The sequence below is a fragment of the Scyliorhinus torazame genome, chromosome 12, assembly GCF_047496885.1.
Source record: "Scyliorhinus torazame isolate Kashiwa2021f chromosome 12, sScyTor2.1, whole genome shotgun sequence".
NCBI classification, from domain to species: Eukaryota; Metazoa; Chordata; class Chondrichthyes; order Carcharhiniformes; family Scyliorhinidae; genus Scyliorhinus; species Scyliorhinus torazame.
The window spans coordinates 185,372,126-185,389,760 of NC_092718.1; the positions used below are offsets into that span (position 1 = coordinate 185,372,126).

A 17,635-nucleotide genomic window follows, 5' to 3' on the forward strand; every position below is an offset into this window, starting at 1 on the left:
CTCCGTCCTCGCTAACATCAGAAGTGGGACAGATCCGCAATAGAGAATCCAGCCCCTGGTGTTCTTTTAGAGCTCAGAAAGAAATTATCATCACCATTGTTTTCTAGGAGACAGAGAAGAAAAGAACTTGCATTTATAATTTTCATACGCAGTGGATAAAACTTTGCTAAGAAAGTGAGTTCATTCCCAAGCTGGTGTGACCTTTCACCTCCTCCCGCAACCTTGATACATATTAATCACACGATAAATCAAAGAGCCATACCTAAACTAACCGGGAGATATCAGCAGCTTGTCTTCCTGTTGCGATGTGTATTTTCCAGAAATACTTGCACAAATCTAAAATCCCTAATAATGGCTGTTTCGTGTGTTCAAAATTTTAAACTCAAATTCCTTTGTTCCTCTTTCTGCACCTCCTAACCACAAAAAACTCTAAACTCTAAAAGTTGAACTTGCGCAGGCCTCTTTTCGCCTTGGTCCTGTCTGTTGCCAGCTTTCTCTGGCGGCTCCTGGGCTGAGAGCAATTTGCGCATTTCACATTACTAGGGCGACAACATTGAATTATTGACAAGGCAACTTTTACTTGCAGCAGGGTGGCCTCAAGGTCCCGAAAAGGAGTTACAGTGGAGCTGGATGTAATTGTAAATCCCTATCAGTCAGGCAGGAATAATATTGGCCTTTGGAGTCTCCCATACTCTCTCTGCCTCGAACTGGAATGAGAATCTTTCTCTCTTACAAAGTCTCCCTCGGAATCCTTTCCCCAGGCACTCTTGGTTTAATGGATTCATTTTCTGAAGCAGAAGCAGAGTTGTCACCATCAGGATTTAACCTCACAACATCAATTTTCTTTCTTCTTAATACAAAGAAAGAACAAGGAAAAGTACAGCACAGGACCAGGCCCTTCAGCCCTCCAAGCCTTGCCGACCATGCTGCCTGACTAAACTACAATCTTCTACACTTCCTGGGTCCGTATCTCTCTATTCCCATCTTATTCATGTATTTGTCAAGATGCCCCTTAAATGTCACTATCGTCCCTGCTTCCACCACCTTCTCCGGCAGCGAGTTCCAAGGCACCACTACCCTCTGTGTAAAAAAACTTGCCTCGTACATCTCCTCTAAACCTTGTCCCTCGCACCTTAAAACTATGCCCCCTAGTAATTGACCCCTCTACCCTGGGAAAAAGTCTCTGACTATCCACTCTGTCTATGCCCCTCATAATTTTGTAGACCTCTATCAGGTCGCCCCTCAACCTCCTTCGTTCTAGTGAGAACAAACCAAGTTTATTCAACCTCTCCTCATAGCTAATGCCCTCTAAGCCAGGCAACATCCTGGTAAATCACTTCTGCACCCTCTCTAAAGCCTCCACATCCTTCTGGTAGTGTGACGACCAGAATTGAACACTATACACCAAGTGTGGCCTAACTAAGGTTCTATACAGCTACAACATGACTTGCCAATTTTTATACTCAATGCCCTGGCCAATGAAGGCAAACATGCCGTATGCCTTCTTGACTACCTTCTCCACCTGTGTTGCCCCTTTCAGTGACCTGTGGACCTGTACACCTAGATCTCTCTGACTGTCAATACTCTTGAGGGTTCCACCATTCACTGTATTCACTAATCTTGCAATTTTGCATTCATTTATTGACATTTGAACCAGAAATGGATGCTTTTTATGCGTTATTATAGCCATGCCTGGTGCCCTAAGTTTTGTGGGTTTTTATATTGGGTGGGATGTAGCAGATCTGTTAGCTGTTGCTGCAAATCCCATCACAGCCGCAAACTATCGCGAGAGGCCAAAAACGGAATTTGCGCCAGCGAGATTTCCGATCGCAATGTTCCTGAGCCCTCCCCAATGATGTGATCTCTGATTCGCCACAATTTGAACACATCATATAATGTACTCGCCAAAATTAAAATCGAATCTTCAGATCTCAGTGACTCTTCCCACCCATCAGGCTTGATGTCATGAGAACCAGGTGCCATGACCTCCAGGAGGGAGGAAAGATTCATAGAACATACAGAACATTCATAGAACATCCCATTCGGCCCATCGAGTGTGCACCGACCCACTTAAGTCCTCACTCCCACCATATCCCCGTAACCCAATAACCCTCCTAACCTTTTTGGTCACTAAGGACAATTTATCATGGCCAATCCACCTAACCTGCACATCTTTGGACTGTGGGAGGAAACTGGAGCACCCGGAGGAAACCCACGCAGACACGGGGAGAACGTGCAGACTCCGCACAGACAGTAACACAGCGGGGAATCGAACCTGGGACCCTGGCGCTGTGAAGCCACAGTGCTATCCACTTGTGCTACCGTGCTGCCCTAGGCGAACACCATTGTCTCCAACTAGAACCAGGGAGCCCAAGGGACAGAGCCCGCTGCCCAGGACCAGAAGGCGGAGTTCAAAGTGGTGGTGGTGGTGGTGGGGGGGGGGCCTCAGGATGGGAGGGGGGTTGGGGGCCTCTGGGATGGGGGGCACGGCTGCTTGTGTAGCCCTGAAGCCTGCTGCCTGTGTCATTTAAACATTTTTTAGAGCACTGTGTCATTCTGCTACCTGTGTTATTAGCAAAGTGTAATGAGTGCCGAGTTAGTCAGCTGTTAGTGGCATAGGGGTATGGGGGTGCCTGTAGGTGCGTGGCTCTTGAGGTGGGGGGTAGGAAGTGGTGAGACTGAAGAAGGCGCCCTAAGAGGTTGGGTGGATGAGACCCTGAAAGAAAAAACAACACGGGGGAAGGGGGGAATCGGGAAAATTAATGGAGTGTCTGTTCAGGAGTCTTAAATGTAATGACCTGACAGCAATGAGATCTTGGGATGATGCAGCCTTATTGAGAAGAGTACGTATTAGTTTTGTCTATCCCTGATGCAGAAAGTAATTTTGCTCTCTAACACTCCTGAGACTTATGCTCGTCAAACTAATTGGCCCTCATGAGTTAACCCTCAACAATGTCAGCTGCACACATTCTAGAATCTTAGAATTCTCAAGGTCAAGGAGAGGGGTGATAACTCATAGTTCATGGACAAACGCTTGGGTGCACGGGATCGAGAGGGACTGTGTCTGCATAAGCTGGACCCCAGCGCCTGATATTGAGGATCATTAGCCTTCAAGGCGGACAGAAACTTTGAGTTGATCATGCCCATGAGGGATGGGCGACCATTGAAACCTCCTGTCAGAACCCCCAGTAATGTAGAGATTAAGGGAGGGGACAATGAGGCAGGAGGTCAGAGGCGACTCTGATGGGGCAAGAGCATTGACCAGAGCAGGTCAAGCAATGGTGATAGAAGGACACCCAAGATGTGAGTGAGCGTTAGCCACTGGATAAAGTGGAGGAATGGCTGCTTCCAGGACGGGGACGACAATGGGTGAGGGCAGGAACTGAAGTTAAGCAGCTGCGATACCAACCTGACTGTCTTTTTCTCTCTCTCTCTAATCTTTGCAGCTTATCGATCAAGATCGGTATGGTGCCAGTAGAGCTGGTAATTCTGCTAATTACAGCACTGGAGGAGCACAGATTCCAGCAGCAACTTGCGGCGCCACCATGGGAACACCCAATGCCAGAAGACCAGGGCAGGCTCAAAGGCAGAGGCAGCAGCAGCCAGACAGGGGCACGAGGGTGAAGGAGACCGAGGGACACATGCGCCCTTCATGGAGCTGTTGGACAACATGTGTCGCAGGAGACTACGCCTCACCAGGGACACAGTGTGGTACATGTGCCACATTCTGTCCAACTTGATGTCATGTGGAGGCAGAAGGTCAGGGAAGCCCACGACGGGTTGATTCCAAGGCTTCTTGGGTGACCTGTGTGGCATTTTGCAGACATCCACCCATAAATGCATCCGTGAGGTCACGGATGCACTCTATGCAAGGCCTTTGGACTTCATCCATTTCAACCTGGACCAGGTCCATCAGCATGAGTGGGCGGCAGGATTCATCACCATAGCTGGTCTGCATTGCATTGGCGATCAACTGCACTCATGTTGCTCTAAGCGCCCTGTGGCATCAGGGAGACCCGAGACTCCGTGCCCACGGAGGGAGGGTCGCAGTAAACCTTAGTCACCAAGGTACTGGACCTGGTATGTCCTTGTGCCAGCTGATCAGGAATGCAGGAGGGTGATGATGACTCTCAGTGAGGAAAGCTCTGTGATGCACCTCAGCTATTGCTCATGTCTGACTCAGGTCTGCCTGATGCCAGCACTCTGATTCCCTGGCTCAGGTACGAGTGAGTTTCAGCCCTAGATCCCTTTGTCGCAGAGCACTAGAGGGGTTTGGGGCAAGGGACTCGGGCTAACTGATTAATGCCAGAGTCCTTTCAGGAATTATGTTATTTTCACTTTGACAGGGTCTAGCCATTTGCCTGCCTCTGAAAGGCTGTGAGAAGCGCTGTGTCCAGATGGGATGAAGCGCTGTCCCATTCGGAGGAGGGTTAATGACAATGGGACCATAAGGTTGTGAATAACAAGCGATATTTAATGCGGTAATATGTGACATTTGGTAAAGACCCCGAGCTATCTGTGGCTAACTTGAAATGAAAATTGCTTATTGTCACAAGTAGACTTCAATGAAGTTACTGTGAAAAGACCCTAGTCGCCACATTCCGGCGCCTGTTCGGGGAGGCTGTTACGGGAATTGAACCGTGCTGCTGGCCTGCCTTGGTCTGCTTTCAAAGCCAGCAATTTAGCCCTGTGCTAAACTTCTTCCTTGCCCACTCTGTGCCCCAACAATTCCTTAGCCTTCCACTACATCTCGTTGTATTCCCAGGATACACATCAAAAGTGGAGGTGGCCTGCTGCCTCCCACGCCCTGTTACCTGAGATACCCTTGGTAGGAGTCCTCTGGAGGACCTACTCTTGGGTGGCACTGGTGTTACCGCAGCACCCTGTTCAGCCTGCTGCCCCTGAGGTGCGCCGGTATCAGGAAGGGAGGATTCTGCGTGACGAACATGTCCAGAGGCACAGCACTTGGCTGGGACACAGCTCTGTCCTGGGATCCAGACTGTCCATTCCCTGGGAAGTTCCTCCCTCTACCTGATATTCACCAGACACAGTGTGGTGCTCACCAGATAGTGAACCAGAAACCTGCCTGCTAAGTTCACACTGAGGTGTGTGCCTTTGTGATGGTGGATGGTGTAAATGTTAGCTGTGAAACTTTCGCAGGTGGGCGGTGGGCAATTGCTGGTTGACATGCGCCATGTTCCTGCAAAGCAACGGTAATGGTTTTAGTACATATCCTGGTCAAGGATTTGGATAACAAAGCACTCACTGGTCATATGGATGTAGGTGCAGTGGCTCCGCCCTTTTCTCCCGCAGGCTAACCTCACTCTCAGTGCAGGCCCGTTCCTTGTCCTCCCCTGTGAGCTCCACGGCCCTCTCCTTGAATGGAGTCAGGATCCTCAGCTCGGGCATGCCACCACCCATTTTCTCTCTCTCTCTCGGCGGTTGTGGGCTATCTTCTCTGGCAGGGACACAAAAGAGGATAATGTCAGCTGGAGACCTGACAGGTCAGAGGTTGGTGACAACAGGCATGTGTGGGCACTGCGCCAAAGCAGTACGGAGTTCTGATGAGGAGTGCCCAGGGGAGGGAGGGGGTGGGTTTGAGAATGATGCTGGGAGGTTGGGTGCTAGGACGCTGCAGGGTGGTGGCTTTTGGGTTCCAGGGGTGATGCCCCATTCAGGCTGCTGGCACTGACCAGTGCTGCCACCATCTCCCAGGTGGGAATGGTGACCTTGCTGGAGGGTATCTCCTCCACAGCATCCAGCATATGGGTGATGGCCCCCTCCGTAAATCGAGGAGCTGGTTTCCTTCCTGCCTTCCTCCTGGCTTGAATCAGATAAAGTGCTGTGATGCCACTGAAATGCTGTGCCCCCTTGATTGAAGTGCTCAGGTGGCCCACGGGGAGGACAAATCAAATGTTTTGTGCCTCAGGCACGACTTCTTTCACTTGGGAGGAAAAAATTCAAAGTGCCTAAAGATCACGACCCGGATCACGCCGCCAGGGCCAGCAAGAATCGAACCGATTTTCTCACCGAGAATGACACTTTCGGGGGGAAAAGTACACCCAATAATTTTAGTTCATTGAAATATCTTTTTTATTGGCATTTTTCAGTTTTTACAGAATAACAACTTAACAAATAGTGCACCTGATATTTACATGTTGTGACGTCTCTTATTTGCAAATTTTTACATACATTCTTTCCATCTGCCCTGTCTCCCTCCCTTCCCCCACCTTCCCCCCTCCCCTCCCCTCCGTCATTGGTAGTCTGGTTCTTCTCTGGCCCCAACTTCCGCCCTGGGTGTCATACCACTGTTCTCCGTTCCTTTCTTCTGCGGTTTTCTATGTTGCCCTTGTAGGTTTGGGAGATGGCAGGTTCCTGCCACCCCCCCCCACCCCCTCCGTGTTTCTCTCTGCGTCTCCCTTGGGTTCCCTCCTCACTTCCTCTCCCCATCCCCCTCTGCTCCTCTCCATTGTGTGAGTTCTGACCCTCGGATGGTGTATTTTATCTTCTCCAGGTGGAGGAATTCCGACACGTCTGCCAGCCAGTCTGCAGCTGTGGGTGGTGCTGCTGATCGTCAGCCGAGCAGGTATCGCCGGCGTGCGATTAGAGAAGCGAAAGCCAGGCTGTCTGCCCTCTGCCCCATATGAAGTTCTGGCTGGTCTAATACCCCAAAGATTGCCACACTCAGGCACAGCTCCACCCTCACCCCCACAACCTTGGACATCGCCTTGAAGAAGGCTGCCCAGAACCTGAAAAGTCTGTGGCAAGCCCAGAACATGTGGGTGTGGTTGGCCAGGACTCCCTGGCACCATTCGTATTTATCCTCCACCTCCAGGAAGAACCTGCTCATTCGGGTTCTCGTCAGGTGTGCTCTGAGCACCACTTTAAACTGCAGTGAGACTGTTGCCAAGGGTGAACAGTGATAGGAAACCTCAGAAGTGACAAGCATGCGTTGGAGGAATGGAGGGGAATATGTATTGGCAGCTCTCGAGTATTACCTGTGAGGCTAGTGCCCATGAAAAGTGCCAATTTTTTTTTTTAAACTCAGTTGTTAAATAGAGGAAAGCAGTCTGGGAATACTGAACAACCAGTCACACACTGGTATCAAAAAAATTCAGCTGAAGCAGGCACAGAAATGACTGGAGGGCATATTCAGAAGTCATTCCGTCGTTAGTGAATCACGGAAGATTTCGAAGGACGAACGATCAACAGAGACCAATTTGTAAATGCCGTGAGAAGATTAGATGTGAGTCTAAAATTGGCAGCGATACTGCATTACCCTGCCAAAAATAGCAGCCAGATCAGGAAAGTAATTGGCATTGTACTTCATTTTATAATGACTTTCTACTTAAACGCTTAAATTGCCCTAGATAACTCATTTTATGTAAATGAAGAATTCAAAGCAATACATAAACCTGTTCAATTGTATAGAACTGAGTTCACTCTACTCTGAATTAATTGCTCCTTTTGATGTGATCAGCATACCACTTACATAAATCAAAAAGCATGAAAGCTAAAATGGAGCAGTGTTATCCTGCATCAATACTCGAATAGACTGCATCATAAACAAATAGATCCGACTTCCTGTTCAGGATCCCCATGCATTTAGCGGAGCCAGCTGCATTCCCAACGGAAGCAATAAGAATGAACAAAGGAGACACTGCCTCAAATATACACAAGAAATAAATTTCCAAAAAATATGAGCAGGTGATATGTCTGGAAGCTGTCTGTTTTGAGAATTTTAGATTATATGCAGAGACCTCAAAAAAAAGGTAAGGGAAGAAACTACCTACTTTTAAAAAAAGGGTCACACCCTTTAAAATAGATTTTAAAGGTATGTAAACATGGGCTTGGATTTTGCAGTGGTGATGATAACAAAACTGACACCGTTCACCATGATTATTTCACTGAAACGAACAGTAACTTGCGTCCACACATATGCACACTAATGAGTCAATCCAGAAGTTCCGTCAGTGATTCTATGTTCCTGAATTGGGCGTGCTGTTGAGGTATTCCCCAGACTCCAATCTCCATTGCAATCACGGGAGAGAAATAGAGTTAACTTGAAGAAGAGTCATATGGACTCAAAACATTAACGCTATTTCACTCTCCACTGATGCTGCCAGACCTGCTGAGTTTTTCCCCAGCATTATCTATTTTTGTTTCAGATTTCCAGCATCCATTGCTTTTCCTCCATTGCAATCATGATTTGTTGGAGACTTGTAAATTCTGTGGTGTTTGTCTCGCTTTACAAACCCTTGACAAGGTCACCTCTTTTTGAATCTGACAAAGAAACAACTTGTTGAATGTGGTGTATCTCATTTTTCAACAGTGTAACAACTTCATAATTATGACTAAACACCCTAGTTGGCCCTGAAAAGCTAATTTTATATGGAGGAGAGTCAAATTTCACCTTTATTATAAAAAAGTTCCACATTATAATTTTAGAGGCTTAGAGTAGAAAAGCAAGGAGGTTTTAGTGAACATTTAGAAAACAGTGGTTCAGTCTGAACTGGGCATTTTGCCCAATTCTGGACACTGCACTTTGAGAAGGATGGAAAGTTTTAGAGAGGATGCAGACAAGAAATTATGGGAATGGTCTCAGGAATGAGAGACTGGAGAAGCGGGTGTAGTTCTCCTTGAAACATAGAAGTATTCTGATCCTAGATCAGACCTCCATGTTTTTAGTAAGATCCAATTAGGGACCAATAGTGTTTTGTTTAAAGTAGATAAAGTTTGAGATTCAACATATTTGCCAAGAGAATAAAGCCACAGGATTCCACGGGTTTTGAACAAACAAAAATAAACTTTATTATACACGGTCAGAAAGATAAAGCAATTTAAAATATCTGTCTTATGCTCTAACAGTCACGATAGATGTGAGGTACATGTGAATTAACAGGCAACCTGTGGTCAAATTCCAACACACTATACAATAAATGGAAGATGCGACAAAGAGTCCATGGATTTCTCAAAAACCCACCCGGATGTCACTGAGGACTTTGAGTCAACCAAACGTGTAGAACCGCTGTCTCTCTCACGAGGGACTCCAGTCTTCACCTTCGAAGATCGAGCCTTGGCATTCTCCAAATGTCTCTCCAGCTGAGATGGCGTCAAAAACGGCCCACTTCACAAGGTATCAAACCCACCTCCTGAGACTCTGATCCCCTGAATTCCCGAGTCTGCACTCCAGTACAAACTTATTAACTCATAAGCACAATTTCAGCATTTCGACTGGGCTGAGCAGAACACTACTGCTCCAAAGGGTACCTTCGCCCTGAAGACCCACAGCATGGAGTCCCAAACTTGTGCCTCCCTCTTCGATTTACACAGCTTCTCCTGAGCCCTCTGCACGCGAGGTCTGCTGACTGCAGCCCGCTTCCGATCTGCACTCCAAGATCTGTCGGGACTTGGAGGACCTGACCGCTGCCCTCGACTTTAAGGTAAGTCTGACATTCACAACAGAAGGGTAAGAGAAGATTTGATAGAGGTGTTCAAAATCAAGACAGTTTTCATGGAGTAAATAAGGAGAAACTCTTTTCAGTGGCAATACAGCTAATAACCAGACGATGCAGATTTGAGAAAGGTATTCATAAAAGAACCAGCTGCAGCATTTTTTAATGAATTGTTCTGATTTGAAATGCACTTCTTGGAAGGAAGGTGGTGCTCGATTCAATGTTCAAAGCAGCGCTCAAAAAAGAATTGGATTAGAGGTATTTAGCAGGAAAAGCAGGTAAGTGGAACTAATTGGATAGCTTTACCATGATGGACTGAATGGCTTGCTTCTCTGCTGTATCCTTCTATGACGCTAAAGCAATGGTTTTAACTACATTCACTTCATAAGATAATGGCTGAACATTTTTTGCAAAATTATATTTTTTAAAAGCTGGGGTTGTCTCCTGAAACTGAAGGTTGAGAGGAGATTTGATAGAAGCGTTCAGAATCATGAGGGTCCTGGACAAAGTAAATGGCAAGAAACTGTTCCCACTAGCAGAAGGTTTGAGAATCAGAGGGCATGGATTTGAGGTGCTTGTCAAAAGAACCAAGGGTGATATGAGGTGAAACCTTTTTACACAGTGAGTGGTTACAATCTAGAATTAAATGTCTGAATCGGTGCTGGAAGCAGATTCAATTTTGGTCTTCAAAAGGAGTTTAATAAGTATCTGGGAAGCGAAGAAAATCTGCAAAGAAAAGGCAGGAAAGTAGGACTAGCTAGATTGTTCTTGCAGAGTGCTGGCTGGAGTTCAATGGACCAAATGCCCCCCCTCCCCCCCCCCCCACCACCACCCCCCCCCCCCCCCCCCCCACCACCTTCTGTGCTGTAACCATTCTATGATTCAATTTGTGAAATAATTTTTTTCTAAAATTTCTTGATTTTGATACTTTGGCTTTTATCTACTTCCAATCACAACCGTTTACCTCGCTATTTGAAAATGGAAATTTAAAACTCAAGGAGTTTCGTGAATTTAACTTCCTGGTTCACTGTGTGTGAATACTTCAGTGTATTGTAATTGGATGATTACCTGTTTGTTGACATCACTGTCATTGCTCACCTGGAGAGCCCCTTGGACTTGGTAACAAATTTAAACCGACAGTGGAGGAGGGGAAGTCACATCACAAAGATTGTTCGATCTTTGTGGGTGACTTTCTTCAAGGTCAGCGACAAGCTTCCTTGCATGAACACTGACCACAAAATCCAACCCATGAGTTTAACACTAGTTAAATTATTTGAGTCTTAACGGCCATTTCAAAGTTTGTTTTGATAAGCTTGAAATTAAAACTGCGGGTTCCTAAGAGGGCAGATCCCCTGGCCAATAAAGCCGATTAGCGGACAGTAAACATCATTGGTCCGCTACATTTTCAGAAATTCTAAATGTATATGATGGACCCAATCAATCTGTGAGGTCATTTTGGCATATTCATTAACGTGTTTGCATTGAATCCAATCTTAATTTATAAATAGTATGTTAAAAAGTGGAGACAGAAGACATTAGAATTGACAGTCAATATTAAAATTAGGGGTTCGGGTGAGGGGGTGGTTGAATTTCCATGGGGATCTCCTGCTTGCGGCACGGTAGCACAGTGGGTAGCACTGTTGCTTCACAGCGCCAGGATCCCAGGATCGATTCCCGGCTTGGGTCACTGTCTGTGCGGAGTCTGCACGTTCTCCCTGTTTCTGCGTGGGTTTCCTCCGGGGGCTCCGGTTTCCTCCCACAAGCCCCAAAAGTCGTGTTGTTAGGTAAATTGGACATCCTGAATTCTCCCTCAATGTACCCGAACAGGCGCCGGAATGTGGTAACTAGGGGATTTTCACAGTAACTTCATTGCAGTGTTAATGTAAGCCTACTTGTAACAATATTAACGATTATTAATGTTATTAACTGGTGGAACCTATGCTATTTTTCAAAGGTTTCTGCGACACATCTCGCAAAGTTACAACAGACGATTGACGGTATCCTGCATATATTTATTTCCCTGGAACGTAAACCAAACTTCATTTCGAGCCCAAATAAATCATGTGCATGTTTGTATGTTTAGGAACAAACAGAACAGGAGTTTGTCATCTCGCCCTTCAAGCCTATTCTGCCTTTCAGTACGATCATGACTGATTTGCAACCTAACTGCATTTAGTGGGCTCTTCATTAAATTTTTTTTTGAAAGAAAAGTGGTAAAAGTGCCCGCATAGGCAGCATTACCTTTGTAATATGGCAGCAAATCCAAAAACGCTTTCCTGACTTTTTCACTGGCCAAGGGCTGTAGTTCATCCAGACACTCAAGAAGTGGTCCAATAGAATAATACTGTGCTTCTTTGTAAACTGTTCTTACTCGCTCACGAGGTGGTAGATCATAACTCCTTAAAAAATTGAGAATGTCTCTGAAAAGAGAAGGTAATGTATTAGCCCAGTTTGTGTTGATATCTGTAGTATAATGTTTTGGCAGACAATTAATTCATTTACATCTTCCTCACAAAACATCTATTTGTACTTAATTTTATCTGTTCGAGGGGCAGCATGGTTGAACAGTGGTTAGCACTGCTGCCTCACGGCGCCGAAGACCCGGGTTCGATCCCAGCCCCGGGTCACTGTCCGTGTGGAGTTTGCACATTCTCCCCGTGTCTGCGTGGGTCTCTCCCCCACAACCCAAAAAGATGTGCATGATAGGTGGATTGGCCATGCAAAATTGCTCCTTAATTGGAAAAAAAATAATTGGGTACTCCCAATTTTTTTTTTTTAAATGTATCTGTTTGAATATCATGTTGGTGTTAAATGTGGTTGAAAGAACAACATTTCTGTAAGTGCAAGGTATTTCCTTGTCCTCACACAAGACTGACAAAGCATTTCAGGGTTTAATCACATGGGTACTGGCAGCACTCCTCTGTCTCATCCAAATCGGCATTTCTTCAAGTATGAGGATAGTAAGTGGGCGGGATTCTCCATTCTGAGGACTAAGTCCCCGCCCAACGGGAAAACGGGTGAGAATCACTCCGGACATTTTCCTCGAAGGTCCGGGGTGATTCTCCGTTTTCCAGGGGGCTAGCAGAGCCCTGGCGTGCATCCCGCAACTCTGGCTGCCGGTGGGGCCCTGCTGCCAGACCGCACAGCGGCCATAAGCGGGGCCACACATGCGCGCAGCGGCCCACTTCAGCATGGGCGCCGCCGACATGGCGGAGCCACACAGCGGGCCCGGGCGGAGGAAGGTAGGTCCCTTCCAGATCGCAATGGCCCCCCGATCACGGGCCTGGCCACCGCTGAGGCCCCCCCCTTTAGTCAGATACCCCTCGCCCCCCACCGGGACCGCCACCGCAGCTGCGGGTCCCAGCTCCCGCAGGGTGGTACCACATGTAAACCACGTTGGCGGGAGGTCAGCCGGTCGACCGCGGAGAATCACCGCGGGGGCCTGTTCCGAAGGCCCCCTGACCGGCGCCGCGTTGACCGCGCGCGTGGGACTGGCGGGTCCGCGGATAATCGTGGAAGCGTTGTCGCGCCGGATTTCCGGCGTGAACGGCTATTCTCCGCCCCGCGCCGGGCGCGATTCCAGCGCGGAGGGTCGGAAAATCCTTCCCAGTGTGTCATAGGAACTGAAGTAGGTAATTCAACCTCTCAACCCTGTTCTGCCATTCAATTAAGCTAATGTGCACATCAGCTCCATTTACCCACCATGATATGCCGAACAAAAATGGATCCTCTCGATCTTGAAAATTTCAACTGACCGAGCACCCACACACTTTTGGGAGAGGGAGTTCCAGATTATACAACTATTTTCACGGAGGTATACTTCCTGATTTCACCCCGAAATCCTAGCTCTAATTTTAAGGTTGTGCCCTTGTTTGGACTTCTCCCACCAGAGGAAACAGTTTCCCTGTAAACTGCCTATTGAATGATTTAGCACTTCATAAACTTCAATTAGATCACATCTAAATTTAAGGGAATTCAAGCCAATTTTATGCAATATGGTTTCATAATTTAAACAAACCACGTCATCTGTGGACACGCATTCCACCCCTTCTAAGGCCGATATCGCAATTCTGCGGTGCAGTACCCAAAACTGAATGTAATTCTCCTGATGGGGTCTGACCAAAGCTCTGTACAACTGAAGCATAATTTCTTCACTTTTCAGCATCCAAACTGATTGCTTGGGCATTACAACAAAACCTGGATTTGGCCTCATTAAGCGTCCACTTGAATGCATTTTCCTGCAAGTGTCAGTGGCTCTACTGAAGGGAAAGAACTCGGCCTGATTTACTTTACCCTTGTCCTAAGCTTATTAAGGTTAATTGTAAGGCATTGCTCCCTCACAGCGCTAGGGACCCAGCTTCAATTCTCACCTCGGTTGACTGTCTGTGTGGAGTTTGTACATTCTCCACATCTCTGCGTTTGGTTCCTCCAGGTTCACCGGTTTCCCCTCTCAGTCCCAAGATATACAGGTTAGGTGGATTGGCCAAGCTAAGTTGCCCCCAAGTGACCAAAGGTTCGGTAGGGTTACAGGGATAGGGTGGGGTATTGGGCATAAGTAGGGTGGTCTTTTGAAGGGTTGGTGCTGACTTTTTTTAAAAATATGTTTTATTGAAATGTTTTTCCCAAACAACAATTTTTCCCCTCTTACAAAGCAAACGCAACAATAATACAGAAATTTTTAACAATACACAAGTAGCAAAACCCCTTTATCTTTGACCTAAACTAAACTAAACCCCTCCCCCCTCCCCCCCCCCCCCTTCCCCCTGGGTTGCTGCTGCTGGTCATCTGTCTTCCCTCTAACGTTCCCCTAGGTAGTCGAGAAATGGCTGCCACCGCCTGGTGAACCCTTGAGCCGATCCTCTCAGGGCAAACTTTATCTGCTCCAGTTTAATGAACCCCGCCATATCATTTACCCAGGCCTCCAGTCCGGGGGGTTTCGCTTCCTTCCACATGAGTAGGATCCTGCGCCGGGCTACTAGGGACGCAAAGGCCACAACGTCGGCCTCTTTCGCCTCCTGCACTCCCGGCTCTTCCGCAACTCCAAATAGAGCTAACCCCCAGCCTGGTTTGACCCGGGCCTTCACCACCCGCGAAATCACTCCCGTCACTCCCTTCCAATACGCTTCCAGTGCCGGGCACGCCCAAAACATATGTGCGTGGTTTGCCGGGCTCCCGCCACACCTCCCACATTTGTCCTCCCCTCCAAAGAACCTGCTCAATCTTGCTCCCGTTATGTGTGCTCTATGTAGCACCTTAAATTGAATCAGGCTAAGCCTGGCGCATGAGGAAGAGGAATTTACCCTGCTTAGGGCATCAGCCCACATACCCTCCTCTATCTCCTCCCCTAGTTCTTCTTCCCACTTTCCTTTTAGTTCGCCCACCGACTCCTCCCCCTCTTCCCTCATCTCTCGGTAAATCTCTGACACCTTGCCCTCTCCGACCCACACCCCTGAAAGCACCCTGTCCTGTATCCCCTGTGTCGGGAACAACGGAAATTCCCTCACCTGTTGTCTAGTAAATGCCCTCACCTGCATATATCTCAAGAAATTTCCCCGGGGCAACTTATACTTTTCCTCCAATGCTCCCAAGCTCGCAAAAGTCCCATCTATAAATAAATCTCCCACCCTCCTAATTCCCAACTGGTACCAGCTCTGAAATCCTCCATCCATTCTTCCTGGGGCGAACCTATGGTTGTTCCTGATTGGGGACCCCACCAGGGCTCCCCGCACCCCTCTCTGTCGCCTCCACTGTCCCCAGATATTCAATGTTGCCGCCACCACCGGGTTTGTGGTAAACTTTTTAGGTGAGATCAGTAGCGGCGCCGTCACCAGCGCCTCTAAACTCGTCCCTTTACAGGACTTTCTCTCCAGTCTTTTCCACGCCGCTCCCTCACCCTCCATCATCCATTTACGTATCATTGCCACATTGGCGGCCCAATAGTAATCGCCCAAGTTCGGTAGTGCCTACTCCGCTGAAGGAACCCCCTCCTTACTCTCGGAACTTTCCCTGCCCACACGAAGCTCGTGATGCTCCTGTCTATTTTATTAAAAAAGGTCTTGGTGATTAGTATAGGGAGACATTGAAATACAAATAAGAACCTCGGGAGGACCATCATCTTAATTGCTTGCACACTGCCCGCCAGCGATAGAGGCTGCATGTCCCACCTCTTGAAGTCCTCCTCCATTTGTTCTACCAACCGTGTCAGATTAAGTCTGTGCAAGGTTCCCCAGCTCCTAGCGATCTGAATCCCCAGGTATCGGAAGTTTCTTTCCACTTTCCTTAGAGGCAAGCCTTCTATCTCTCTACTCTGGTCCCCTGGATGTATCACAAATAATTCACTCTTCCCCATGTTTAGCCTATACCCCGAGAAATCCCCGAACCCCCTCAAAATTCGCATAACCTCTATCATCCCCCCCGCTGGGTCCGACACATATAACAATAGGTCATCCGCGTATAACGAGACTTGGTGTTCTTCTCCCCCTCTAATCACCCCTCTCCATTTCCTGGAGTCTCTCAACGCCATGGCCAGAGGTTCAATTGCCAACGCGAACAACAATGGAGACAGCGGGCATCCCTGTCTTGTTCCCCTATATAGTCGGAAATACTCCGATCTATGTCGACCTGTAACTACGCTTGCCGTTGGAGCCCCATAAAGAAGTCTAACCCAGCTAATAAACCCGTTCCCAAACCCAAACCTCCTTAACACTTCCCATAAATACTCCCACTCCACCCTATCAAATGCCTTCTCTGCGTCCATTGCCGCCACTATCTCTGCCTCCCCCTCCACTGGGGGCATCATTATCACCCCTAATAGTCGTTGCACGTTAACATTCAGTTGTCTCCCTTTTACGAACCCTGTCTGGTCTTCGTGCACCACCCCCGGGACACAGTCCTCTATCCTCGATGCCAGTACCTTTGCCAACAATTTGGCGTCCATGTTCAATAATGAAATGGGTCTATAGGACCCGCACTGCAACGGATCTTTATCCCTCTTCAAAATTAACGATATCGTCGCCTCCGACATCGTCGGGGGTAGAGTCCCCCCTTTCCTGGCCTCATTGAACGTCCTCACCATCAACGGGGTCAACAAGTCCACATATTTTCTGTAATACTCCACCGGGAACCCGTCTGGTCCTGGGGCCTTCCCTGCTTGCATGCTTCCCAGTCCCTTAATAACCTCGTCCACCCCAATCGGTGCCCCCAGGCCTACCACCCCCTGCTGCTCCACTTTCGGGAACCTCAATTGGTCCAGGAACTGCCGCATCCCCTCCTCTCCCTCTGGGGGTTGAGACCTATACAGTTCCTCATAGAAGGTCTTGAACACCTCATTTATCTTTCCTGCCCTTCGCACCGTGTCTCCCCTTTCGTCTCTAATTCCTCCTATCTCCCGCGCTGCTGCCCTCTTTCGCAATTGATGAGCCAACAGGCGACTAGCCTTTTCCCCATATTCATACCTCCTCCCCTGTGCCTTCCTCCACAGTACCTCTGCCTTTCTGGTGGTCAGAAGGTCAAATTCCGTCTGGAGTCGTCTCCTCTCCCTGTACAATTCCTCCTCCGGGGTCTCTGCAAATTCCCTATCCACCCTTAAAATCTCCCCCAGTAATCTTTCCCTTTCCTTGGCCTCTGTTTTCCTTTTGTGGGCCCCAATGGAGATCAGCTCTCCTCTGACCACCGCTTTTAGTGCTTCCCATACCACTCCCACAGGGACCTCGCCGTCGTCATTGACCTCCAGGTATCTCTCAATACACCCCCGCACTCTTGCACACACTCCCTCATCCGCCATCAGTCCCACATCTAATCGCCAGAGTGTTCTCTGCTCCCTTTCCTCTCCTAATTCCAGGTCCACCCAATGTGGGGCATGATCCGAAACCGCTATGGCTGAGTACTCAGCTTCTTCCACCCTAGAGATCAACGACCTTCCCAAAACAAAAACATCTATCCGGGAGTACACTTTATGGACATGGGCGAAGAAGGAAAACTTCCTAGTCCTAGGTCTAAGAAATCACCATGGATCCACTCCCCCCATTTGGTCCATAAACCCCTTAAGTACCTTGGCCGCTGCCGGCCTTCTTCCGGTCCTTGAGCTGGATCTATCTAGCCCCGGGTCCAGCACCGTATTAAAGTCCCCTCCTAAAATCAAGTTTCCTACCTCCAGGTCCGGTATACGCCCCAGCATCCGT

The 17,635-nt window shown here is 48.1% G+C and overlaps 1 protein-coding gene across 1 annotated transcript in view; it reads right to left on the bottom strand.

Moving 5' to 3' along the window:
- The window catches only part of kctd7 (potassium channel tetramerization domain containing 7), a 42,159-nt gene that overhangs the window by 15,746 nt on the left and 8,778 nt on the right, over positions 1–17,635 (bottom strand). The window contains exon 3 of the mRNA XM_072469505.1: positions 11,697–11,875. Within this exon, the coding sequence (XP_072325606.1) occupies positions 11,697–11,875 (179 nt within the window). The remainder of the gene's footprint in view (positions 1–11,696; positions 11,876–17,635) is intronic.